The following is a 27103-nucleotide window of genomic DNA, read 5'->3' as shown; positions in this document are numbered from 1 at the left end:
TGTATTTTAAAAAGTTAGCCTATGAACAGGCATGAGCTTATGAATAAAGGGGATGTAGACAAATATCCATACGGTACACTTTTAACTATACAACAGATCTTTCTTAACGATCTACATCATTCCTGAAATCTCCTATTTTTTAGTATTAACACTCTACACTGAAGTATATTCTCCATTTTCAACTTATCATTTCAGAATGTGATGCATCACAGATTAATTTATCAGATACAGGAAACAAAGATTTTGATGGGGAAACTGAGGAAAAAGTGAATGAATTATCTTAGAGTAAGGTAATACATGACCAAGTGATAGTGAAGAGCTCTGGTTTCTCCAGGGAAAAAAGGTTATAGAAGAAAAAGATGTCATTTGATCTTGGGTCAGATAGGTCTCTTAGGTTAACTGTTAAAAGAGTGTTGGAAAGTAACTCCAATATATTTTTCATTATGCAAATTGCTCACAGAATTTTAGTACTGAAGGGCCTTAAAACCATCTAACTTTACCTCTTCATTTAACAGAAACAGAGAAAGGTAAGTACCTTATTCAGTTGGCATACCTAAATGCAGCAATTCTAAATCCTTCCAATTTAGCATTCTTTTCACTGTATATGGTTGTCCTAATTGTTTTAGCTCTTTGATTCTTCATAATACACAAGAGATTTATTAATTTTAGCTTTACTCTATACAGGTTGATGTAGAAATAAAAGTATAAAATGGATAAAGAACAGATTGCTCAATGTTTAAAATAAACTTTACATTTTTACAGAAGAGAGTTACTTTTAAAGGTCCCATTAAAGGCTTCTCAAATATAAAATCATGTTTTTCAATACGCTATGAATATAACAGGCAGGGTGAGTTAGAATTCAGAAAAGCATGAGTTTCTGTTTCAACTCTAATTTCCCAGCTAGGTGTTCAAGAGGCAAAGTCAAATGAGAAAGGATTAGAAATTACTTTGAAAACTATACAATGATATGTAAATGAAAGGCATTATCATAATAGTATAGACCCACTAGTTGAATATTATATACTAGGCCTTATTGTTTTGTTGGAGGCACAGCATATAAACTGTAGTGAACAAAGTTTTTTCAGTGAATTATAAACCCCACCACTATCACTGCTGCTATCAGAAGAGTCCTCTTCCTCCTCAGATTCAGAATAAAATTTCTTAGCAGGATTCTCTTTCTTTGCTTTTCCTGCTGGAGTCCATTCTTTTGCCTGTTTATAAAAAAAAAAAAAAAAAGCAAAGCTGTAAATACAAATGAATTCTCATTAAGGGATTCAGTTTTCTGGCATCATTCAGAATACAATGTGAATCCAGAAGAACGCTGCAGGTCTCAAAAGAGAAGGCAACTGTTAGAAGATCTGGCATTAAAGCTGATTCCCCTTTACTCCTAAACAGAGGAACTCAAATCTCACTCAGACCACATTCTGTTAAATCAACAACCTTATTTTACATATACTTTTAAACACTTTTGTATTTGCTGGTCTGCAGGAGATATGAACTAAAGTAATGTGCCCTAGAAGAGATGAAGGCAGACACAATAACAGCAACAAGAAATGCAAGATCATAGCTAAATACTGAGGTTTAAAAAAAAAACAACAAAACAACCCTGAAAAAAGTATAGGCAATCAACCCTAACCATTTCAAGGGCCCAAACCCTGGGGTAATCTTTGACTTCTCTCTTTCCTTCATATTCTAAACATCTAATCCACAAAAAAAGCTATGAGCCACCTTGGTCCTTTACCACTGGTCAGAGCCATCTTGCTCAGATTACTGCAACTGCTTATTTTGCTTCTATTCTTATCCCCCAATCCCCAACTCCAAGTTTGCTCAACACAGCAGCTAAAATGACTGAATTAAAACTGAAGTCTGATCAAGTCTCTCCTGGTTCTGAAAGCTTGCCACAGCTTCCCACTTCACTCAGAAAAAGCTAGTCCTTACAATAATCTGCTCACCCTACCAGACCAGGCCTTGCCCCCTGCCTTTCAGACCTCCTGCTACTGTTCTTCCTCTGGTGCAATCCGCACAAGCCCCTCCTAACTGTTCCTTCACACACCTCAGGCAAGCTCCCCTGCAGGGCCTTCCCCCACTGCTGCCCTTCCAGTGCTCTCCCCCAGATAGCTGTATGGCTCACTCCCTCACTTCCTTCAAGTCTCTGCACAAAAGTCACCTCAGAGAGGACCCTGTTTAAAATTCCAGCCTCCCATACCTGGCACTTCTGATCTTACTTTGCTCTATTCTTTTATCTTTTTGTCATCACAGCACTTACTACTTTCCAACATACTGTACAATTTACGTATTTATTTTTATTGTCAGTCTATCCCTGCTAGAAGCTTCTGGAGAGCAGGGATATTTGAATACTTTGTACACTGATATATCTCAAAAGTGTCTGGCGCAACAATGATTAGTTGTGTGAATAGCTCCTTAAAGACTAATACAGTGTATTAAAGTAAAATAAATTGTTTTCATAATTGTGACCTTAATTTATCAAGAAAAAATTAAATCATCTTTCATATACTCTCTGTTAAAGGGTAGAGAAATCTGTATTTTTTAAGAGGTCAAAAATAATTAAGACTCATTTATTTATCAAACTTTCTTTTTTTTTTTTTTTTTTTTTTTTTTTTTTAAAGATTTTATTTATTTATTTGACAGAGAGAGACACAGTGAGAGAGGGGAACACAAGCAGGGGGAGTGGGAGAGGGAGAAGCAGGCTTCCCGCCGAGCAGGGAGCCCGATGCGGGGCTCGATCCCAGGACCCTGGGATCACGACCTGAGCCGAAGGCAGACGCTTAACGACTGAGCCACCCAGGCGCCCCTATTTATCAAACTTTCAATTGAGTTTCTACTATGTGCCAGTCTGCTAGAATATATGACAGGGGCTTAAGAACGGTTCTCAACAGTGGATGCACATTACAATCACCAGAGAATATTTTTTAAAATACTAATACAAACAAAAAATATACTGAAAAGCTAATACCTGGCATTTACCTCCTAAGATTCGGATTTAAATGGTTTGCTGCAAGTCTCATATAGGTTTGTTCTGAAGATCTCCATGTGATTATAATATGCAGCTAGGGTTGCAAAGCCCTGATCTAGAGGGCTTTAGGGCTTAAGGTATGTTGCTTAAAAAGATAAGCTTCAGTAATTTGGAAAATTACTATATGGACAATAATAATGAGTAAAAATTCCTTGAATATATTTGAATAAGATATATAAGGTCAGCAGTACTGCTTTTTATATATATTTAAAATGATCTGTCTTGGGGCGCCTGGGTGGCTCAGTCGTTAAGCGTCTGCCTTCGGCTCAGGTCATGATCCCAGGGTCCTGGGATCGAGCCCTCCATAGGGCTCCCTGCTCTGTGGGAAGCCTGCTTCTCCCTCTCCCACTCCCCCTGCTTGTGTTCCCTCTCTCCCTGTGTCTCTCTCTGTCAAATAAATAAATAAAATCTTAAAAAAAAAAATGCTCTGTCTTCCAAATATGAATAAAGATACTGTTCTCTAAACAAAGTTCTCCTATATTTAGTAAACATCGCAGTTCCTATTTTTTCTTAAATCCTTAAAACAAACATATTTCTCTGAAGCCTGGTAAAAAGTGTGCCAGATCAATGTATGGAAAAAAAATTACTTAATTAGATGGCTTTCAGGGTAAGGCCAAATCAACAAGGAAAACTAGGCTTCTACGCTCAAAGGGGCAAATTATCTTGACATGGCCATGAACTCTTTATTCATTGAGTTTTAGGTTTTAAACAATAAAAACATTTTAACTTTTTTTATAGTCCTTTATGACTATGATAGTTCTATCTTTCTAAGCAAAAGAAATAACAGAGAAAGAGAAGAGGAAAAGAATAGTGAAGGACTAATTTGAAAGGTCCTGAGAGGAATAAAATGTCAAAAGATGTGTTTATAAAAGCAAATACATTTCATATGCAAAAGACAGGCTTTCTCTAAAGGGGCAGGATTTTCTAGACCTAGGCAAAAAAATTCTAAAGGATCTTCAAAACTTATTGGTATCATAATATAAAAATATAAGTTACATCCAATATCCTGGAAGTGGTAGTGTGCAATCCTAAGTGACTTCTACTGTCAATCTAACTAGGTTCCCTATCAGTTTACCTAAACCTAGGCATTTTTCTTAACTAAGGTTATATTTCATAATAATGAGATGCGACCCTATATCACTTTATGGTAAAACTAGGAAAACAGTGTATTATATGCATGAAATACATTGATGTGATTTTGCAGAAGGGGTGGTAGAATGAGAGGCAAGAAAGACTGTAAGGAACACTACTTTCTACACTGTTGCAGCTGCATTTGATATTAAAACTATATTATTTTCATACTTAATTATGTCTCTTACAGTATAATTTTAAGCCACAATGTCTAGAAACCAGTAGATTAAAACTGTTTTTGTATAGTATCAATGGATAGTGACAGTTTTCTTCAACCAGGTTCCATCAGTTTTAATTATTCTCCATAATAAGTTACCAATTATTAATTTCTAGAATGCAGTCAGCAAAATGAAAAAGAAATCAATTTGTCTCTGCTGAACTGGATAGGTGAAATGAACATAAGAAAATAGGTTATCTAAGCACTGTCCCTATAAGGTAGTTATGCTTAGAAGAGCACAAGACAATGGAAGAAGACAGCCAACCAACCAATCCATCAGCCAATACAAGGATACTGCTGAAACCAAATTAAATTGCATAGCATTGCTATCAATTTCTGGGAAGATAAACTATTTTTATTTTTATTTATTTATTTTTTGGTGGAATGGGGCAGCAAGGAGGAAGGACAGGGTAGAAGTAGGGGGAGGATAAAAGGATGTTTGTATGCGGCCCAAAATATCAAGTACCCAATAATGGAAAAGGACAGGACCATAAAAACAATGAGCAGGCATAGTAAGAAATTAGGAGAGAGATTAAATCTATGGAAAGAATCATAACAAAGAACATTTCTTTGTATTCTAGCATCTGACACAAAGTTGCACAAATAAGCCAATCTTTGAAGAGTACTTTAAGAGTGAAAACAACAAACTCAGTGTCAAAGAGGAATGGACATATAATTAGTTTTAATAAATTTTACATTTCTTTAAATCCCCTCTAAATAGAGATAATTTGTCACAACATAAAAATGACAGTGCTAAGTACTAAGAATAGCACAGATCTGCAAACAAGTTCAAGCTTCCTCTCCTCATGTTACATAATAAAATGCAGTTAAGTAACAGCATGAACAATGGATTCTGAACTGGGTTGGAACCCCAGTTCCATTACTTACTAACTAACTAACTAACTTACCCACTGAGCTTGGGCAACTTTACTTAAGTTCTCTGAACCCTGGTTTCCTCATCTGTAAAATGGGAATAAAAATAACCATCATTTACAATTATTATGAGCTTAAACAAGATAATGTGTGTAAAACATTATCAAAGTACACTACCAGGGTTTGCTAAATGGAGCCAATCAGAGTTATTATTGTTTCTGGCCATGCTTCAAAGCCAGGACAAGTTTGAGTAGTTAAGAGAAACACATTTCTCAAAAGGACAAAATTATATGGCTAGGCCCATTATAGAAACTCTTCTATTTAAAGTAATAAAGATTTCCTTCCATTTTATATGGAAAATTTAATAGGCAAGGAAGTTAACTGACTTTCCCAGAGGAATTAGCGGTAAAGAACTCTGGTTATCTGAATCCTGGTTCAACACATCTTTTCTATCAGAAAAGCACCCAGAATGTAATACCTAATTGTTCTTTTTTATTAATTCTACTTTAAAAAGTTTTGGGAAAAAAAAAAAAGTTTTGGATATATTTCACGTAATCAATTTCTAAAGACAATCAGAAGACCCTTCTCTTTACTTTTCTTGTTCATATAGGAAAGAAAAATATTAGAAAAGAACATTCTTTTATTTTAGTAGCCGGCATTTTTTTTTTTTAAAGATCTAGGAAAAGAGTATTTATTTAGAGAGCTTTTTTTTTTTAAATGTGAAAGCAACATATTATTCATGTTAGTTATGACCTTGTCTAAGGACATTTTTCGTACACAATGCAACCTATTTATAGTTAGACTTCACTTAAAACAGGTTCATCAGAAAATCCAGAAGAACACTTTGTATGGTTTTTCTGGAAGAGAACAGCAAAAATTATTTAGAAAAATATTGACAGGAAGCTTGTGAATCTCTAAACAAGGTAGAAAAAGCTCAATCCAATGACACTAAATACCTTAGAAATTGAATCTACACCACTAAAAATGCAATACCAAAAATGTGGGTGGCACTGATGCAGAGAATTCAATTCTCTATTTCCTTGAAGAAAAGGAACAGTACATGTACAATGACATAGGAATACTGCAATATTCAGTTCCCATAACAGCGAGATAGGTCTAACACATTACATTTAGAAATACCAGAACAATTTTCAATTTTCAACCCCCCAAAAAAGCTTTTATATAAAACAATAGTTATTCTAGAATCTCCCACTGCTTGACAAAATTAATTTCAGAAAGGTCAACTTACCAACTCTATTACTTCTACGTTTCGAACTGATGGGTCCGGCGCCACCTCTGGCCAATTAGATAATTCCAGGTAGCCGGTAGCTTTAGTGTTGAGAGTATGAGATAAAGTGCCAAGCTGGAAATGATCCCTATCTATTAAAAGAGAGGAAAATATAAAATAAACAATATGAGCTGTATATAACAGAGAACAATACTAATCAGAGCTCAAGGTAATTGGCATATTACCTCAAATGTCAAGGAATAAATATAAACTAGGAAGCTCTTCATAGGTCAAAAAACTGATTTCAGTCCATAGATTACAATAATCTCTCCCATAATGGTCAATAAAAAAGCTAATCAGTCAGTGTGTTTAGAGGTGTTGCTCTGAAATGTAGCTTCTCTAAAAATTACTTTACTGTGAATATTAAGAATGACAGCACAGTTAAACAATCCATATACATGTCTTAGCACAAACACATCCAGAATTTTAATAGTTTTTCTACAAAACTGAACTGTTTTTTATCACCAGCAATTAAATAAGAAACAATATGAAAACCAAGGTATATAATTGTTTGATCCTAATTTTAATGGCTACTTGTTAAATTGATAAAATAATTACTCTTTCTAAAAAGCTGGGAAAAATAAGTCACCTTCCATCTTTGAAAAACAAATTTAAAGGGATATTTTTATGAAATAATTCTTCCTAGAAAAGTTTTGTTAGTATACATAGAATATTTAATTAGTAAAAACTCACTATTAAGGTAAAAATTAGATACCTTATTAAATAAAGCTATTTAAAATAGAAATGAAGTCAATGTATATTAGAGCAACACAGCTTTAATCTATTATTCTAAGTAATCTAAACTGTTTAGTAAGAATAAAAATAAAATCAGAAGAATGAAATTATTTAGGTAAATAAGGTATATAAAAATATAAACTTTAATAGAAAGGTTGCTCTGGAGAACAGGTAAGTGAGTAGAAAGCATACTGTTTTTATACAATTATACAGGTTAATCATTTACATTTTTTAACAGATAAATTTTAAACATATTAGAAATGGGGAACATTGTCATAACTTTTTAGGTAATATATTTTGCAGCTGTATTCTGATAATACCTTTAAAAGGAGATTCAAGCAGTGGTGCAGGTTTTTGTGCTAGGAATATTTTTTTGGCATATTTACTTAAAGCTCCACTCTTCTCATTCGGAACAATAAGCTGCCTAATAAATCTTGTACGGTCTCTGATGTCATAGTTTTGATCATACTTGCCGAGATTTAATATGTACTGGGTAAGCAATTTTGTCTGTTGGAAAAAAACAGAACAAGATGAGAATACAGTTATTTATGATTATTGATAACTCTGGATAAACATATTTAAAGAGGTAATAAAAATGAATGGTTATGTCAAACAAATGTTGTTCCGTAGGGAATATGCATTTCTAACGCTGCAAATGGAATTCTGAAGCCAAAGCACATGTCCTCTTCAGTATTGGGGAGGTGAATGCTGAGTACTGAGAAGCAGCCATGTGCTAGATTATTAAACTGCTGAAGTGGAAAGAAAGGCATCATTAAAAAAATAATCATATATGGCAAACCCGCTGAAGGGTCTACGTGAGAATAATGAATGTGGAAATACAACTAAAAACATGGCACTCAAAACTTAATCGGAAAAATATGCAGGACATCAAAACATCAGAGAGTATTAGGGGGCTGGCAAACTGCTTCTCCCGAGATGTGTTTTATGAAGAGATACTGTCCCTGGCATAAGCAGTGTCTGCACTCTGACTGCACTCAGTTACTTTACCCTGAATTATGACCCATTAAAGCAGACACATGAATCACTGAACTGGATTACTGCAAATTATTTGCAGTGCATTTAGCTGTTACTTTTTCATAAAAGCAAGCTGCTGATGCCCTCTAAAAACCAGGATAAAAGACTCCTTCCATTTTTTCTTCCCATGCTGCTTATAGCCTCTAGTAATATTGGTCATTTATTTATTTATGTAAGGCAGCAACTTATTACAGTAGCTTTTACACTGTAATAAGATTTCCAAAGTCAATTTTTGAATGTACTACATTAACATATATTGAGATAATTTTAATAGTAATTAAACCAAAATCGAAATGTTATCAAAATAGTTATTTTAAACTCCAGTTATTTTACTGAAAAAGCATAGCTTTAATTTAGGTTACACAAATACAATTGTAGCTATAAATTAAATAGGATTCGTAATACATGGAAAAAATAAACATCTATATTAGAACAATTTATAGACATTAGAAACAGACACAAAATAAAATCAATCAAGTCAGGCAGAGCTAAAGACAATTCTAGAACAGTAAGTCAAAGTACACAAATGGTGTGGTAAACTCTCTTACAGTAATAATTGGTTAAGATAATTGATTTGGATAGAAAGCAACCTTCTTGCAGTAACAATGTATTTATAAAGCATTAACCTAGTTCCAATAAAGTAGAACCATAAAAATACAAGGGAAAAATGTTAATAGAGCTATTGTGAATTTGGTTACCAATAATTGCTATTCTCTAATTACTAGACCATGTTGGTTCAACTACAGATAAGAAAAATTCTATGATTCATTTTTAAAGACAATTAACAAAATATTCACCAAATGAGGAATGCAGCTCAAAACAAAGTGTGGTGTCCTGGACTAGGTTATTAGCTTTCTGAGACAGCCTGGGAAATATACTAACCACCAGTTTTCTCAAATGCACAGTGAGAATTTACAACCAGCGTAATTCTGAAGTCCATCTGAGTGTGGTGATTTAGAAGATGAAATTAAAATAAATCAGAGAAATAAAATAAGTCTGTTCATTACAATGATTTCCTAAAAATTTTAATTCCAGTATAGTTAACATACAGTGTTATATTAATTACAGGTGTACGATATAGTGACTAAATGATTTTTTTTTTTTGAGCTAGTGGAGTGATATAGCTTCTATTTCTGATCCCCAAAATTAATTTTTAGGAAATTAAACTATTTCAATATATTAACAGACACTGTCGAGAGTTAGGGAATTTTAAGCAATTAAAATTTTGTAATTTTTAAAGTATGCATTTATTGACTGTAAAACTTGTTTGATCATATTGGTGGGCTTATAAAAATAGTTCTATTAAACACCCATTTTCAAAATGAAAATTCTTTCTAAAAGATAAAAACCTATCTATGTATAATGATGCATTAAAAGTATAAGCGAATAATGATTCACCATACATTCATATACTTTAATCAGTTTCTTAGGAGTAGCTACCTCTAGTACTAAGTCATTGATATTTCTCTGAAGAACATATTTTATTTAATTTTTTAAATTTTTTTATTTTTTTTAATTTGACAGAGAGAGGCAGCCAAAGAGGGAACACAAGCAGGGGCAATGGGAAAGGGAGAAGCAGGCCTCCGGCCGAGCAGGGAGCCCAATGCGGGGCTCGATCCCAGGACCCCGGGATCATAACCCGAGCCGAAGGCAGACGCTTAACAACTGAGCCACCCAGGCACCCCTGAAGAACATATTTTAATATGGTCTTATCTTGAAATTTTTTTAAAAAATAAGACTACCCACAATCCTTTTCAAAACTGAATTTATGATCAATAATTATGAAATTCTTGACATTTTCAACTTACTCCTTTCTATAGACCATAATATTTTTAATGAAGAAAACACCCTCTTTACAGTATTAAACAATCTGGTAAGCATAAAGAAAATCCTGTTGAGAGAACGATATTCTCATCATGCTTTCTTTCATGCTGATATCTGTAAAAATATCAAGCCTAGATACTTAACTTTTACCCCTCCAGTCTTTTTTTTTGATAATTATTTTTATGAGATGAAACTTTAAGTCATTCTCTATTTATATTTTTTAAAATATTTCACCAAATTTAGAAAATGCAAAATCAATTACCTTCTCAATTTCATTTCACTCCAATACAAAATAGGAGCTCCATCAAAAAAGTCTTTATATTAGTTGAGATACTGCAAATGACAGAACTTCAAAAATAAATCTTGAGGTCTTAACACTTAACTTGAAGGGATAAATTTCAATAACTCCTTGCTTGCAAGATTTGTTTCCAAGAATTGCCATTTGCTAAAATTTTCAAAAGTCGAAGGTTTTTGGCACTCAATTTGGTAAACACTTTAAAGATTTCCAACTGATTCTGAATCAAAATCTAACAAAGAGAAGTTCTGCTTACTCCCATCCCCTCCCCTGGTAAAAAAAAAAAAAAAAAAAAAAAAAAGCCAACATAGGACACTTAGGTTAATTTACAAAGCAGTTTTTCACAAAATCATGTTTCTAGGATCCATGTGGTAACATGCAGCAAAAATGTTGTGTACAAGAGTGTATGTTGTCATGCTTAAGTATTTTTTTCAGTATTAGCTTCATGACAAGAATTCTGTAGTTCAATTAAACTACTTATATCAAATATCAGTATATTTGGCCATTACAGTTTTATTTCAGTAGACAGAACAGAGACGGTTTGCGTGCACAACTAATTCTCAAAATGCTTCTCTTTCATAGTTTTCTTAATTTAATAAGAAATTGATTTTACCATGACAACATTTTTAGCAAAACCAAGTAATTTTATCTTCCATGTTGACCTTTTAAATTTACAAGAGCATTTACAGCACTTCTGAAAGAATAAACTTTCAAAAGCTTTGCTTTGATTCCATTTATAGCACTGATAGAAAAAACATATAAAAGCTTTGAGTGAAAAAAGTCAACCTATTATTGGAATTAATTGATTTTTTATTTGAAAACTAGCATTGTTCAGATCCTTTTTCTGCTAATGGAGCCAATATATTAACAGTTACTGCTTCATTTTTCATATGTGCAAAAGAGAACTTGGAATATAAAATGAAGAAAATTAATTTTTAAAAAATTATCTAAATGAGATCTTGTATCACAGAGAGACATGTAAACATCTTCTGTACCTGTATATATTTAATTGTGATCTTGAGACACAATCTTCTTAAAATAACTCTTAGGCTTTTTAAATAGATGCTGATGCTTTTTTTAGCAAATACATTTTATCTTTTGGTGGTTGTGTGGTCAGTGATATCACTGCAGCTCTCATAGTGGATGGTAAATACTGATAAACATTTTGTGCATATTAAGTACCAAGAAAGAAATTCAGTACTTCATTAAGTACACACTTCGATTTTTAAGAACTGATTGCTGCTGGGTTTATAACAAGATAAAGGAAGAACTACCAAATAATAATATAAATAGGCTTTAGATTTACACTGCACAATAAATAACGAAAGAACTGACCACTCCCTAATGATCTATGGCAGGACTGTCTCCTGCACGTATTTCATCTACAACCAACCCCAAACTTCCCAGGTCTTCCTTTGACTCCATCCACTGACAGCTTGGGAGCTTCATGCTTTGCACAGGCCATAGCACAACCTCCTGGTACAAGGTGCCAGCAGATGAAACACCAACACTTATCTCACCACCATTGAGAAAAGGAAGGATTTAGTTTTTTCCTACTAGCCCTGTCAGGGCACACTTCATTTTACCAGCACACATTCTGAATGCTGCTCTAAAAGAGAAATTACTTATGTTACATCTCAAAAAGGTTGGGAAAAGTCTTTCTGATTTAAATGTCTTACATATTAAAATGAAATCTCTGTTCGTTGCACTTTTGTTTCCATGTCATTAGACAAAACCACAGCAGAGGTTAAAAGTACAATATGGAGGTCTACAAACTTTCTCTGTCCTACTTTAACACAACTATTAATGACAAAAATGAAAATTTGGGGCAAATCCCAAACTGGATAGGACACAGAGACAACAGACATATATTAAGTCTGTCCTGGGCAACAGTGACAAAGAAAGTAAACAATGGTCAAGTAAATAATCACGGGCATTTTAAAATAACCAAAGACTCAATCTAAAACCAGATGGGACATTAAATAGTACTTTTAAATAGGTTTTACTCATAAAATTATAAAAGACAAAGAGAATACAATGTACCTAAATAACAGAAACAATATCTTACAGAACTGTTTGTTAAATTTTGATTTCAGATTATTTTTTTCTGCTTAAATTTAAAGGATTATGACTGGTATCAACTAACAGCTAATGCTACCCAGACACTACACCAATTACATTCCTTTCGGACTGACTCTAAGTCACTGGGACATAGGAAAATGAACTTCGGGGAATGCTACATAAAAATTTTAAAATTCATTATTTAAAAAAACTTCTCAAAATACGGGCATATTTCTACCTAAATACTCTGACAACTAATAAACTGGTACATATTTGCTCAAACCAGAGCTTTCTTCAAATATTTATTAAGTCAGCACAAAATAATAAAAAAAGGTATCTTAAAATATAGTCCTAAAATCGGCTGAGATATACTCTTTCTTTTTTTAATTTAATTTTATTATGTTATGTTAGTCACCATACAATACATCATTAGTTTTTGATGTAGGGATCCACGATTCATTGTTTCCGTATAACACTGAGTGCTCCATGCAGTACTTGCCCTCCTTAATACCCATCACCAGGCCAACCCATCCCCCCACCCCCTCCCCTCTAAAACCCTCAGTTTGTTTCTCAGAGTCCATAGTCTCTCATAGTTCGTTTCTCCCTCCGATTTCCCCCCCTTCATTTTTCCTTTCCTTCTCCTATTGTTCTCCATGCTATTCCTTATGTTCCACAAATAAGTGAAATCATAGGATAATTGACTTTCTCTGCTTGACTTATTTCACTTAGCATAATCTCCTCCAGTCCCATCCATGTTGATGTAAAAGCTGGGTATTCATCCCTTCTGATGGCTGAGTAATATTCCATTGTATATATGGACCACATCTTCTTTATCCACTGAGATATACTCTTTAATTTAAGGAAAATAAAAAAGTACACAGAATTTAGCATTTAGCACAGCAAAGATTAATATTGATTCCACACAGTTGTTACTTTGAAAAAGAAGGATATTGGCAAATGGTTTGGTAAATGAAAGAAAGCTACACAGAATTCTTAACCTACACCAGAGGGAAATATCTAAGCAGTACCAGTGATCCATGTAATCAATTTCATCATTTTATGACTAACCAGGATTCTTTATGTGACTTGGATAAAATTTCCTGAATTTAACAGTATCCATATTTTTGTCAACTTGAAAAGTTTTCTGTAAGATCTTTCTTTATATGCTATATTTGCTTGAGTTTTTTAATGCCAAGAAAATATATCAAAGAAAGGGTAGCAATTATCACTACATAGAGCTTGAGCCCCTTTTGCTGTCATGTTAAGTCATGCTGGGGGCAGAGACAGATTTCTCAAAGACTTGAATCACAGGGCAAGAGAGAATTTGTGGGTTGTTTTTTTGTTTTGTTCTGTTTTTAAGATTTTATTTATTTAGAGTGCGAGTTGGGGGGAGAGGCAGATGGAGAGAGAGAGAGAATCTCAAGCAGACTTCATGCTGAGCGCAGAGCCTGAAGCGGGGATCGATCCCAGGACCCTGAGATCATGACTTGAGCCAAAACCAAGAGTCAGATGCTCAACTGAATGAGCCACTCAGACACCCCAAGAGAGAATTTGTTTATAACTTCAGGAAGGATCCCCAAAATATAATTGTGATTTATAAAATTTCTTACTCAGAACCAAAAAGTCCAAAAAGCAATACAAAGAAAATACAAGTATTAAGGATACTCAATGAATCACTCTCTTTTCTAGTAGCAGAAAAGTAGAAACCTGTCTCACAGAAAATGAGATCGTTACTTAAAATAAATGAATTATATTTATACATGTCAATATTTTAAAAACATGGTTATTAAGTGAAAAAAGTAGGTTACAAGAGTATGCAAGCAAAATATCAAAACCCACAAACCAGTAACATACTTTACAGATATATACTCATGTAATAAACACGTAAAACCACCCATGACCGAAGCACACCACCAATATGACAGTAGCTACCAATGGGGAGGAAAGTAAGGTATGAACAGGAACTTGAGGTTTTACTTTTATTATTACACTCCCTTAAAAAAAAACAATTATGGCAAAAACACTGACTTAACCTTAGTGGTAGTTATATATCTATTCATACTATTTTGCACTTTTCTATAGGTTCGCATTATTTCATAATTAAAAAGAAAAACATGAGCTAAGCAAAACACTAACATATATTACTCATCACTACATTTAAAAGATTACAGGAAGTTTAAAAACAAATGCACCCATTATTAATTTACAGGCACTATTAACCAGTTTAATCAACTCCTAGTTTTCTGTCTCAGACCTCAGTAGACTATTTCAAGGAAGTCGTGCTCAACCTTTACACTGTCTTAAGAGCTGTAGAGCTTCAGCAACTTCAACTGATTTCAAAGTCCTTCAGCTTCTCCCCTGTATAACAGTGAAATTACTCTCTTTGTATGAGTATTCTAACAGCATTTTCTACTCTTGATAATCATATCTAACCATGTTTTTCTTCATAAAAGGAGGGATTTTCAGCACCCTTTTCTGAGTAGGGTAAACCAAAATGGAGTGTTCTTCCTAATGAGAATAAATTCTCACTAATGGGACTAATTCCCTTACTATAAACAATGATTCTCTAAGAATAATCCAGCAGCTGGTTAGCAGTGTAAACTAGGGGTACAAAAAGAGCATAATAACTAACACGAACTAAGCATTATTATGATCCAGGAAATCCTAACACTTTACATGGATTGTCTCCTTTGATCTTTATAATAATTTTGTGAGGTAGATACGGTACTTGTGCTCTAGCAATTATTCTGAAAATGTGCATTTGTTCCAATTCAGTTGCATAATATGAATTTTGTGTTTGCTTGGGCATAATTTTGTGTGCAAGAAATACTAGATGAAGGCAGAAAATGGCTACCAGCTGAACTGGGCTTTGTAGGAATTACAAAACATACCAACCTCAAACATCTACCTCAGATCACTATATGTGTTATCAGTGGTAACAACTTTCCATCCAATTTCAGATTAATCCTTCTTCCATGACGTAACTAACAAATACAACCTTTTCAACACCCATTTCCACGTCAGGTCTTTTCCAAGGGAAAGAGCTATATTCACTGTATTATTTACATATTTCTTAACCATTTAACATGTGTAAAACTGTGCTCCTGTTTTTATGAGGTTCTTTTTAATTTATCATCAATGAAGGTTTTGAGTGTTGTCCCTCTAGTATTGTGCAATTTTGTAAAGCATGATGATTTTTAAGAACATTTATATTGCATTATAAAGAACTATTTATTATAATTCCCAACTTACAGATAAGAAAAATAAGTCTTAGATAGGTTATATAATTTGTCCAAAATCATGTACCTAGTAAATGGTAAACAGGATTTGCAGCCAGACAGTCTAATACGAGAGCCTGTAGTACTCTCAATCACTACCTTCCCTCCAGTAACTGACATCAAATAGTTTTAAGATAGTCATCACACACAGTTAAATTGCTTTCCAAATACAAATTTCCATCTGAAATAACCAAGTTAGAAAATTAAAGCTCATTGAAAAAGTCCACCTAAAGAGTATTAATCACGTTTTTTTAAAAAAACTGTATGAAGCAGCTTTATATATGCATATCCAAAAAGAAAAATATTAAAATGTTGAAGAATATACAATACAAATGATAAATAAGATGTTGATTTTTTTTTTAGGTACCATATTTTTCAGTTCTAGAATACTTCCATTTGATTCTTTTTTACAATTTCTATTTCTCCACCAACAATTCTTATCTTTTTGTCCATTGTGAGTATATTTTCCTTTATATTGCTGGCTCCAGTTATAAAAAGCTGCTTCAAAGTGTTTATTCGCAAATTCCAACATCTGGATCGCCTCAGAGTTGGTTTCTGTTGTTTCTTTCAATTTTCTTGAAAACTGGTATTTTCCTGGTGTTTTGTTTTTGTGTGTGTGTGTGTGTGTGTGTGTGTGTGTGTGTGTGTGTGTGTGATAAAACACGTAACATTTGCCACCTTAACCATTTTTAGGTGTGCAGTTCAAGCACAGTGTTGTACAGCCAATACCATCATCCATCTCCAAAAATTTTTATATATTCATAAATTGAAACTCCATATCCTTTAAACAATAACTTCCCATTATGGTTCTTCTTATATAGAATAATTTTGGATTGTATTTTGGACATTATGAATGTTATATTTTAGAGGCCTTGGACATTATCACACTCTTTGAGTATTGATTTTTTTTTTTTAAGATTGATTTATTTATTTGAGAGAGAGCGCACATAAGAGAGCAAGTGGGGGCGGGGGAGAGAATCTCAAGCAGACTCTCCGCTGAGTGCAGAGCCCTATGTGGGGCTCAATCAAAGGACTCTGATATTATGACCTGAGCCAAAATGGAGAGTCTGATGTTTAACTGACAGAGCCACCCAGGTGCCCTGAGAGTACTGATTTTTATTTATTTATTTTAGCACACAATTAACGTGGTTGAGTTCAAAGTGCAAACTTTGTCTCTTTGGTGCGGCTCAAATTTCAGTTCAGATCTTTATTCTAAGCTGTGCTGCTATGAATCCACCTTGACCATGTGTGGTTCAGGGGTCGGCCAGAGACCTGAGCAGAGTTATTCACAGATCTTGAGGCTCCGCGATATGGCTCATTCCCTTATGGAATTCTTCCCTAATTTTCTAATATCTATCATTTTCCTGAACTGTGTTCTCTACTTCTTCAGGCCAGAAGGACCTTAGGTTTCCTTTTGGAGTTTTAGGCCCTGTGCAGAGTGCCAATTGTAGCCTGTCCTCTGGATAAAAGCCATAAAAGTGGGGAAATTTACTCTGTGCCACTCCCTTCTTCCAAGTGTTAATTCCCCTCCAGAATCTTCCTGCTTTTCTTTACTCTTCTGAGACTTTGGACAGTTATTATTTATTTTTTCCAAAGTTTATAGCTGTTCTCTATGGGAGGGTCAGTTCAGCAGGAACCAACTCTATATACTGAAAGCAGACTGTTGACTTATTTTTAAATTAGTTTTCATATCAGGTAAAAATATTTTGAGGTATTAAAGAAGTTCATTACTCAATTATTCCTCAAGAAAACAAATGAGCACAATGTGCTAAATCTTATAAAAATTAATTTAGATCTCAGGTCCCAATAATTAAATAATTCATTAACAATTCTGGAATGCTCACTGAGGTATCTAAACCATAGGGAATTCAGATCTACAAATAAGTATCAGGACTTCATGGCAAACCAGCCCTAAGTACTGTGGCTTGGTCTCCTTAATCCAGTTTTAAAGATCGCTGAAGTAAATAAGCACAGAAAACAATTTTTTACATTTAGGTCAAGTAAATCATTTATGTCTCTGTCTCATATCCAACAGATACGAGCCATACAACTTAAAAACACTGTCAAGTTGATGGTGATAAAAATTACTCTTTAATGCTTATTTTACCAATTCTTTCAAAACCCCTTTTCTTGAGAAAGGAGAAACTGGAGAACAGAGCACAACCCTATAGACACTGCCACTCACCTATTCTTATATTTAAGCATTTAAAAAACAATGAGTTATATAAAAATGCATATGAAAACTTGGTATATTTTCTAAACATCATTATGCTTTTACCAGTTGGTGGTGAAGTCAATTTGTGGTTATCTAGAAGTATCATTCTAAAATATACAATAGAACACTTCAGAAGCTGAGCTCCAAAACTTCATTTAATAATACAACTCAAGAAAAAAATGTCTGAGTGCAAGCTATGTTGTCTTCATATTCAAAAGATATGGAATACATTCCACAATTTCTGAATGAAAAGTACTATTTTCCATTATTGTTTCTTTATAGCTACAAAGAGGGCCAAAAACAGAACTTTCATTTAGTTGTGTAAGACTAACTACTTTTGGTCTGGATTAACATTCTAATTTTGTATTAATTTTATAATAACCTAGAAGCTAAATACATTTAGAGTACCCAATTCTAGGTGTTATAATGACTTTCACAATACTACATGGATTTAGAGTGTCAGGCTAACATGCTGTTTTTATCAATAAACAAGAAACTCACAACAAACATAGCTGTTTCATGACTCTCACTGCTCTCCTTTTTTCCTATTCTAGGGGCGCTGGGTGGCTCAGTCGGTTAAGCTCTGCCTTCTGCTCAGGTCGTGATCCCAGGGTCCTGGGATCGAGCCCCACCTCAGACTCCCTGCTCAGCGGGAAGCCTCCTCACTCTCCCTCTGCCCCCCCACCCCCCCCACGCTTGCTCGCTGCTTGCTCTCTCTCAAATAAATAAATAAATAAAATCTCTTTTAAAAAAAGTCTTATCCTTCACAAAACTTTCATCTCTCACCTCGTCCTACTTCAGACTTTCAGTAACTTTCTCCTCTGAAGTTCCACTGTATCTTAATACTTCTATTACAGCGGTTACCGCATACTATTTCATTGTTATGTTTTTCTCTCCTCCTAGACCAGAATGTCATTTCTCTGCACCACTACCTTCTAATATAGAACCTTAAGGAAACAGACACCTAGTGATTGTTGAGTGGACAGACTAACGCATGAATAGACTTTAGCTGCTTCATCAGAGTAAAGAGGAAAGCAGGTGTCACATAGGTAGACTAAGGTTTAGATTCTTACCTGTTTGGAGTTGGTTAAATACAATTTTGCTCCCAGATTTAAAATCTGCAGTTTTACCAGATCATCTTCACTAGTGAAACTTTTAGCCATCTTCCTCAAAACATCAGGGGCTATTTTAGGAACTCGTTCACAGTTTTCTCCAATTAGCCAAAGAATACTTGCTCTAGCCACAGGAACCTAATATTAGAAGCAGATTATATAGTTACAAATAAGATAATCACACTCTCTCCTTGATGATAACATAGAAAAGGGTCTAAATATAATAAAGGTTTTATATCCATTCACATAACATGTATATCCAGGAAGTGTACTTTTAGTTATGGATTTTCTTTAGTTATCAAAAAATAAACACCCAGGAACTATCATTAAAACTGATTTCAGAGATAATGCGCCTTAGAAAAGATTCATAGAGAAAACACCATTTGTCTAGAATCTTGATTCTGTCACAGATGTGCAAGTCCATTCACATTTGTTTATGCATTACTGGTGCTGCTTTTGCCCTACAATAGCAGAGGTAATTACAGTCGACCCTTGAACAATACAGGTTTGAACTGCAGTGAGTCTTTATTTTGGATTTTTTTCAATAAATACAGTATAATACTGTAAATGTATTTTCTCTTCCTTATGATCTTCATAATAACATTTTCTTTTTTTTTTTTTTTTTTTTTAAAGATTTTATTTATTTATTTGACAGAGAGAGACAGCGAGAGCAGGAACACAAGCAGGGGGAGTGGGAGAGGGAGAAGCGGGCTTCCCGCCGAGCAGGGAGCCCGATGTGGGACTCGATCCCAGGACCCTGGGATCATGACCTGAGCCGAAGGCAGACGCTTAACGACTGAGCCACCCAGGCGCCCAACATTTTCTATTCTCTAGCTTATTGTAAGAACTCAGTATGTAATACATGCAACATACAAAGTATGTGTTAATCAACTGTTTATGTTATTGGTAAGGCTTCTGGTCAACAGTAGGCTATCAGCAGTTAAGTTTTTGGGGAGTCAAAGTTAAACCTGGATTTCTGACTGTAGGAGGGAGGGGGTTGGCACCCCTAACCCCTGCACTGTTCAGGTGCCAACTATTGCTGCATCAAAGACCATAAAGCTGAAAATATTCACTATCTAGCAATTTCAGAAAAGGTTTGCTGACTTCTGACAAGATCATCAAAGTCTACTTACAAAATCATGAATCCTGGTCTATTATTTGGTCATCAACAAAAGAAATAGGGGTAAGATAAATCTGTCCAATACTCTATTTTGGCATTATATATTTTTTTTTTTTTTTTAATAAAGTACATTTCAATATAATTTTTTTTTTAAAAAATTGCTTTGCTACAAATTGGAAACCTTCCATCAGCACCATTAAGACCAACATTTTAGAGTATGCAAATTAGTTTTATTACTATTTATTTGTATCCTCTCTTACTCCAAAAGAGATTTGAAGGGGTATGTAAATTAGTTTTTGTGAACATTTTCACCTACTATAGAAAATCTGCTTTTTATAATAAATGAAAAAGCCAATGACTATCATTAAGAGGTAGCATCACAAGAAGAGATAATAGTCTTTTTATGAAATCCTTTCCAATTCCTCAAATAAAGTCCTAATATTTTCACTACTGTTTCACAGCTGTACAGGCAGGGCATAACTGTTAAAGAAGAAAGTGAGAATAAGGACCTCTGCACGGCTAAAATTTTATCACAATATCCACCACCTCAAATTCTTTCACAACACCCATTTTATGAAATAGTATAAAATTATTAAGACACTCCTAAGTTGGGTGTTTCACCAGAAGCAAAATGAGGTCATCTGAAAGCTTTGAAATCAAAGTACATATTTTCAAATATTATGACAATAGCACTATCTTTAAATTAATATTAGAGTAAGTTTAGTAAAAGAAATCACTGTATTCATGTAATAAGTTTACTAAGTATAAATAATCGTATAATAATGTTGTTATAAGTGTATTCATGAAGTATGATAAAAGTGATATCCTTACTGTACACTGATTGTGGAAAGAAAGAGGTTATTTCTAATGTTCCAAAGGTTACACTGCATTAAAACCTTACTCCCAATCTATTATTTTAAATTGGGCTAAAGAATAGTAATTGAGTGGTACATTAAATTTTCTAGTATGAAGCAATTCAAGTTGCCTGCCTTCATGAAAGGTACCTCTAAATAAGAATATATGCACAACTTCAGATTTTGGTTATGCTAGATTTACTTTTCTTAAATATTTTATTATATACTACTGGTATAAAATTTAGAATTCTAGGACATATTCCAACATATGATCCTACTTTAAGTAATTTTCTTCTGGTAACAGAGTTATAATTCTTTTTTGCAATTAAGAAGACAATCTCAAAAAGTTTTAAGAGATTGTTTATTGTTTATATTCCTACTCATTAATATACTAAGATTAAAATAACAATATTTAAACACTCTAAACATTCATAATGCATACATTTAAAATACAACTCTTTGAGAAAAAATGAAAATCAATAAATTCTAATGCTCACAATGAAAATCTCAAGATGGTGGTGGTGGAGGACAGGGTGATATTCAGAGATTCTAGAACTGAGGTAATAAAATTTCCAAGTAAACATATAAAAAAACTTCAGAAAACTTCTCCACAACAAGAAATAATATCAATATAAAATGTATTTACACCAAATTCTTGATGATGGCAATTTATTAAAAAGCTTAGGAAACCAACAAACCCAGTGCTTTTGTGTTTGGCTGCAACCAGAATCAAGATTTTCAGATTCCAGCCTTACCTTTCTTTCCCAATTAAGTTACAAGACTCCCATTTGTACACTACTGATACTATGATTCATAGTATCACTCTTTCAAAGATTTAAAGCAAATTAAAAAAGAGCAAATCAGAAAATTAGTCACTTTTTGTTCTCCATGGTCTTTTCAATCACAGAATAAAAAAGACCACTGAACTAAAACCAAGCTAATAATACACATATACAAATAACATACATATGTATAAGACATACTTTTATTATGAACCTCTGCTTTTCAATATTTTCAAAGACAAGCTGAATTGTAAATGACTTTGATTCTTTATTCTAAATGCCCTGATCAAGTGGTTTTAAGTGCACTTTTTAAACCTTCTACAAGAAGGCAGTTTCCATTGTCTTTTAACCCATTAACTTGCCTGCAAAAAAATATGATTCCTAGCTGACCACAGCAGTTATAGAAAGACATCTAGGAAGATTTTATAGATTACTCTGTAAGCAGTTCAATGTAAAAGCTATTGTGTTTCAACACTAGCCACTGCACAATGCAACAGTGTAAAATAAATCCTGCAACAACATCAATTTTATTTATTTAAATTTGTCAAAGGCAAAATCAGTCAACATCTAAACCAACTGCATACAACTAGCAAATCAGATCCAATATTCTGTATCTGGACTCAGTATGCATTAACACTTTAGCATGAATTAAGTTGGGGCCACAGGGCAAGGGTAGTTACCTTGTGAAAAGGCAGGCATTCAGTGGGGCACCAGGGCAAGGAGTACATAAAGTACTATTTTAATATTACTCAGTAGTCTTCACAAAATAACATCCTTTAATTATTCTCTTATGATAATAAATCCTTATCTGTCCCATAAAACATTATATGAAACTCTGGTAGAGCAATCTTCATGTAGCATGCATTTTATTCTGGAAAACCTTTGCTTTAAAAGAGGTCTTTACTACACATGAAGTACAGTCCAAAGGATAAAATATTCACAATCAAAACATGTAAGTTGACCGTACTACCAACACAGATATATCTTATTCAATCTGAATTTAAAAAAGAGAATTTAAATTTTAGTTCTCATATTTTCAACTATGCCACTTCATAAATAACAAATGGAATCAAAATCTTGGATACAAAAAAATCTAAGTTCCTTTTTTAAAAAAATTACATAGCCAACATCTACTGAGTTCTTATGATATGCCTGGCACTGTTTTAAGACTTTACCTGTTTTCTCAGTCTATTATATAACACAAAGTCCTGAGAAAGTAGGCTCTACCATTATTCCCATTTGATATATGAGGAAACTGGGGCACAAAGGGGTTAAGAAACTTGCCCAACATCTTACAGCTTGTCGGTGGTGGAACTAAGACTGGAAGTCCAAGTCGGAATCCAGAGTTCACCATGGCCACTGGACAGAGACAAAATGAGTGTGCTATACTAGGAAAAATACCAGCCAGCAAGGCAAGAAGACTGGTTCTGGTCCTAGATTGATCATGTATATCATGGAGACAAATAACTTCACATCAGTAGGCCTCATTTACTCATTAATCAAATGAAGGATTACTCCTTTGGCCCAGTTCTTCTGCCATAGTGTACAATGGCTCCTTTATGGCCTTCTGCAGATTTTCCAAGAGCCAGCCTTTTCAGAAGAGGTCTAGGCCTTTCTCTTGACAATTCCTGCATGCATGCATGTGGGGCATTTCCCCACCTCCTTAGATCTCTTGTTCTATGGATAAGATGGCCAGAGTGGAAAGAGATCTGGCTATCATTTTTGTTACCCCTCCTGGAGGGTAGATGAGCCCAGGATTCTACCCTGATAAAGCAGCTTAAGCACTAAGAGAAAACACGCTGAAGTGTCCTCTTGTCCTCTGACACTGTCCAGACCGGCTCTTTCTAAACAGCACTGGTGATACTACCCCTGGATATAGGGTGAAATATACAGAGATTCAGGAAAAAAAGGTCTCCTTTAAGGCTCAAGGGCTTAGCTTCCCATTTTAGAATCAATCACTTACCCACATTTAAGAGTCATCAAGTGCTTGGTCAGAATAAAAAGGCCTGTTTCCTTTTCCACATGTCTATTACTCTTAAGTAAACAGCTCTCTTGAATATTTGGAGGAAACGGATTCTAGGGATTCAGTCACTCCCCCTTCTGTCAGTTATATCCCTCACCACCTTCTTCTGGAGTAACTTGTACCTCCAATCCCTAATCGTTTTTAGGATTGTGCATCACAAACTATCTTGCATTGTTCTTCCTTGTCCCACTCCAAGCACTTCAACTTCCTCAGATACATTAAGTAAACAGTAACAACTCATCACCTTTTAATTCTCCAAAATTTCAAATTTTTGCTACATACCTACATATAGTTTTCTTGTAATTATTTGAATCTCCCTTTGAATCAAGTGCCCAATTTGTTCACTTTTGATTTCTCTCTTTACCTTACCAAAATCAGGAGGGATGGGGCACCTATGCCTGGTGACTCAGTCGGTTAAAGGTCCCACTCTTGATTTTGGCTCAGGTCATGGTCTCAAGGTTGTGGGATCCAGCCTCGTAGTGGGCCCCACACTCAGCAGTCAGTCTACTTCTCTCTCTCATCCTCTCCCTCTGCTCCCTCCCCCGACTTGCACACTCATGCACTCTCTAATAAATAAATCTTAAAAAAAAAAAATAAGGGTTTTTCTACTTTATTGGCTTTCCAAAGGAAATTAAAGATGGATTTATCAATTTCAACAATCTTTTTTTGGTATTCTATTTTACAAAATTAACTTTGATCCCTTTTAGACTTTTATGCTTTGTTTCACTATGTTCTTTTTCAAATTTCTTTTCAAATCCTTTTATTTCTGGTCTCTATGTTAAAAATGGTAGCAGTAACCACTTTAGCCACATCCCACACATTTTAGAATAAAGCATTTTCTTTTCCTATATTTTATATAAAGCTTGTATTTTTTTCTTTTAAACCTTCTTTCACCTAAAAGTATATTTCTTACTTCAAAACTGATCTGGCACCCTTTCAAATTATTTAATTCTAATTTTATTGCTTATGGTTAAAAAACATAAAATCTTTAAGTTTTCTTTATGTCCAAGTACATTCCTGATTTTTTGTAAATGTTTTATGAATACACCCATAAAAGTGGGTATTATCTGTTCAAGAAATATAAAATTTTACCTATAGTACTGAATCAAGTATTTATTCTATTATTTAATTACTCTTTGTCTTTATGTCTATATCTTAAAATCTGCTGGGTATATCTAAAATGAGAGAAGCATATTAAAGTCACCCACCAATTTCTCCTTGCATTTTTTTTTTTAAAGATTTTATTTATCCATTTATTTGACAGAGAGAGAGAACAAGCAGGGGGAGCGGAAGAGGGAGAGGCAGGCTCCCCATTGAGCAGGGAGCCCTATGCGGGGCTCGATCCCAGGACACTGGGATCATGACCTGAGCCGAAGGCAGACGCTTAACCGACTGAGCCACCCAGGTGCCCTCTCCTTGCATTTCTAATAGATTTTTCCTTTATATATTTGTTTGCCATATTTTTGTGTGCATATAGGTTTATACCTCTCAGTTTCTTTGTAAATTAGTCTTTTTTCATTTTATAATGTTCTTTTTCATCTTACTGCCTTTTTTAAAAAAATATTTTATTTATTTATTTTGAGAGAGAGAGAGAGAGCAGGGGGAGGGGCAAGCAGACTCCCTGATGAGCAGAGAGCCCGATGCAGGGTTTGATCCCAGGACTCCAGGATCATGACCTGGGCTGAAGGCAGACACCTGACTGAGTCACTCAGGTGGCCTTCTTACTGCTTTTAATTAATTTTAAATCTCACTTTCTTGTTTATCTTCACTTAATATCTCTTTTCCTATCTTTTTTCAATCTTTATCACTTTGATTAGTGTTATAATTATAAATGGCTAGCTTTTGTTTCTCACTCCAATTTGAAAGTTAGTCTTTTAATGAGAGAATTAAGTCCATTCATATTTAGGGTAGGATATACTTGGATTTTTGCCCTTCCATCTTAATTATTTTAAAAAATTTATTATTTATTTTACATTTGTTTCCCTTTTTCCCCTTTGAATTTGAAATTCCTATCATACTTCCATATTGTACTAACAATTATCTTCTGACAAAAACAAAACAAAAAACAGGCTTTGCTATATAGATCTATAAGAAAGTATTTTCTCAGCTAATATTCCAACAACTGTTGTAAAGAAAGTCAATACAATAAAAGAATGTCCTCTAGCCCCAGAAAAGGATATAGTCAAATACAAAAAAATCTTTCTTCCAAGACAGTCTCATGTCTGTTGATATACAGTCTCATTCACAGAGGTTCTGTAAGCAACTACATTCATCTGAAATTATTTCTTGTAGTTGCCTCTCTTTCTAACAAGACCAGAAGAAGTTTACCTAGCACAAGTTCTAACTAAATTCTGCACAAGATGTTTAGGAATATAGACTTCCACATTCCTTTTTCCTTCTCAAAATCAGACATACATTTCTCTAACATTCCTTATGAACAAGGTATAACTATTTCCCCCACCAAAATTCCGTTTTCATCCCCAACATAATCTATTTTCACCTTACTACTTTTTAACTCAAGACAAAAATATTAAGATAATTTCACTTCCCTCCAGTTTCTTCCTTCCATGAGACCTTCAGAACACTTTCTGCCCCAATCTCATCCTACCCCTGGTTTTCTAAGATTGTCCATATTTTTAGTTCCTATTAGATTTTCCCTTGTTTTGTGCATTCTTCATCAAGAGTTCTCATTTAGCATTTTTGTTAGACATTCTTAGTCTATTCTTATAAATTTAATTTTATGTGTGTATATATGTGGGGGGGTGTGTATATATATATACACACACGTACGTATATACATTTATACACATGTATTTCTTTTTTTTTAAAGTTTTTTTTTTTATTAATTTATTTGAGAGAGAGAATGAGATAGAGAGAGAGAGAGCATGAGATGGGGGAGGGTCAGAGGGAGAAGCAGACTCCCTGCTGAGCAGGGAGCCCAATGCGGGACTCGATCCTGGGACTCCAGGATCATGACCTGAGCCAAAGGCAGCTGCTTAACCAACTGAGCCACCCAGGCGCCCCACACATGTATGTATCTTTATTCTTTGTCTTCTCCTATCTAGAGCTTCCTGCTTTTGTTCATTAGTTGTTAGTTAGAAAAGTGGTTCTTACTTACTAGAGGGATGTATCACCTCCCTAAAAGGTATTTAAATATGTGTAGGAATATCTGTGGTTCTTACAATGACTGAAATATCTGAAATTTGATGCTTGTTACACAGAGATG

At 34.2% G+C, this 27103-nt stretch overlaps 1 protein-coding gene across 6 annotated transcripts in view; it reads right to left on the bottom strand.

Moving 5' to 3' along the window:
- The window catches only part of AP3B1 (adaptor related protein complex 3 subunit beta 1), a 257305-nt gene that overhangs the window by 97537 nt on the left and 132665 nt on the right, over positions 1-27103 (bottom strand). For all 6 annotated transcript variants that reach the window (XR_013445739.1, XR_013445738.1, XM_078067161.1 and 3 more), the window contains exons 15-18: positions 19060-19236; positions 7599-7785; positions 6505-6635; positions 1103-1211 (exon numbers count right to left, since the gene is read on the bottom strand). Coding sequence is in view for 4 of the 6 variants with exons in the window: in XM_078067161.1 (XP_077923287.1) it covers positions 1103-1211; positions 6505-6635; positions 7599-7785; positions 19060-19236 (604 nt within the window). In the remaining 2 variants the exon portion in view is untranslated. The remainder of the gene's footprint in view (positions 1-1102; positions 1212-6504; positions 6636-7598; positions 7786-19059; positions 19237-27103) is intronic.

The sequence above is a fragment of the Halichoerus grypus genome, chromosome 2, assembly GCF_964656455.1.
Source record: "Halichoerus grypus chromosome 2, mHalGry1.hap1.1, whole genome shotgun sequence".
NCBI lineage: Eukaryota > Metazoa > Chordata > Mammalia > Carnivora > Phocidae > Halichoerus > Halichoerus grypus.
This window is presented reverse-complemented; position numbering and strand designations above follow the sequence as displayed.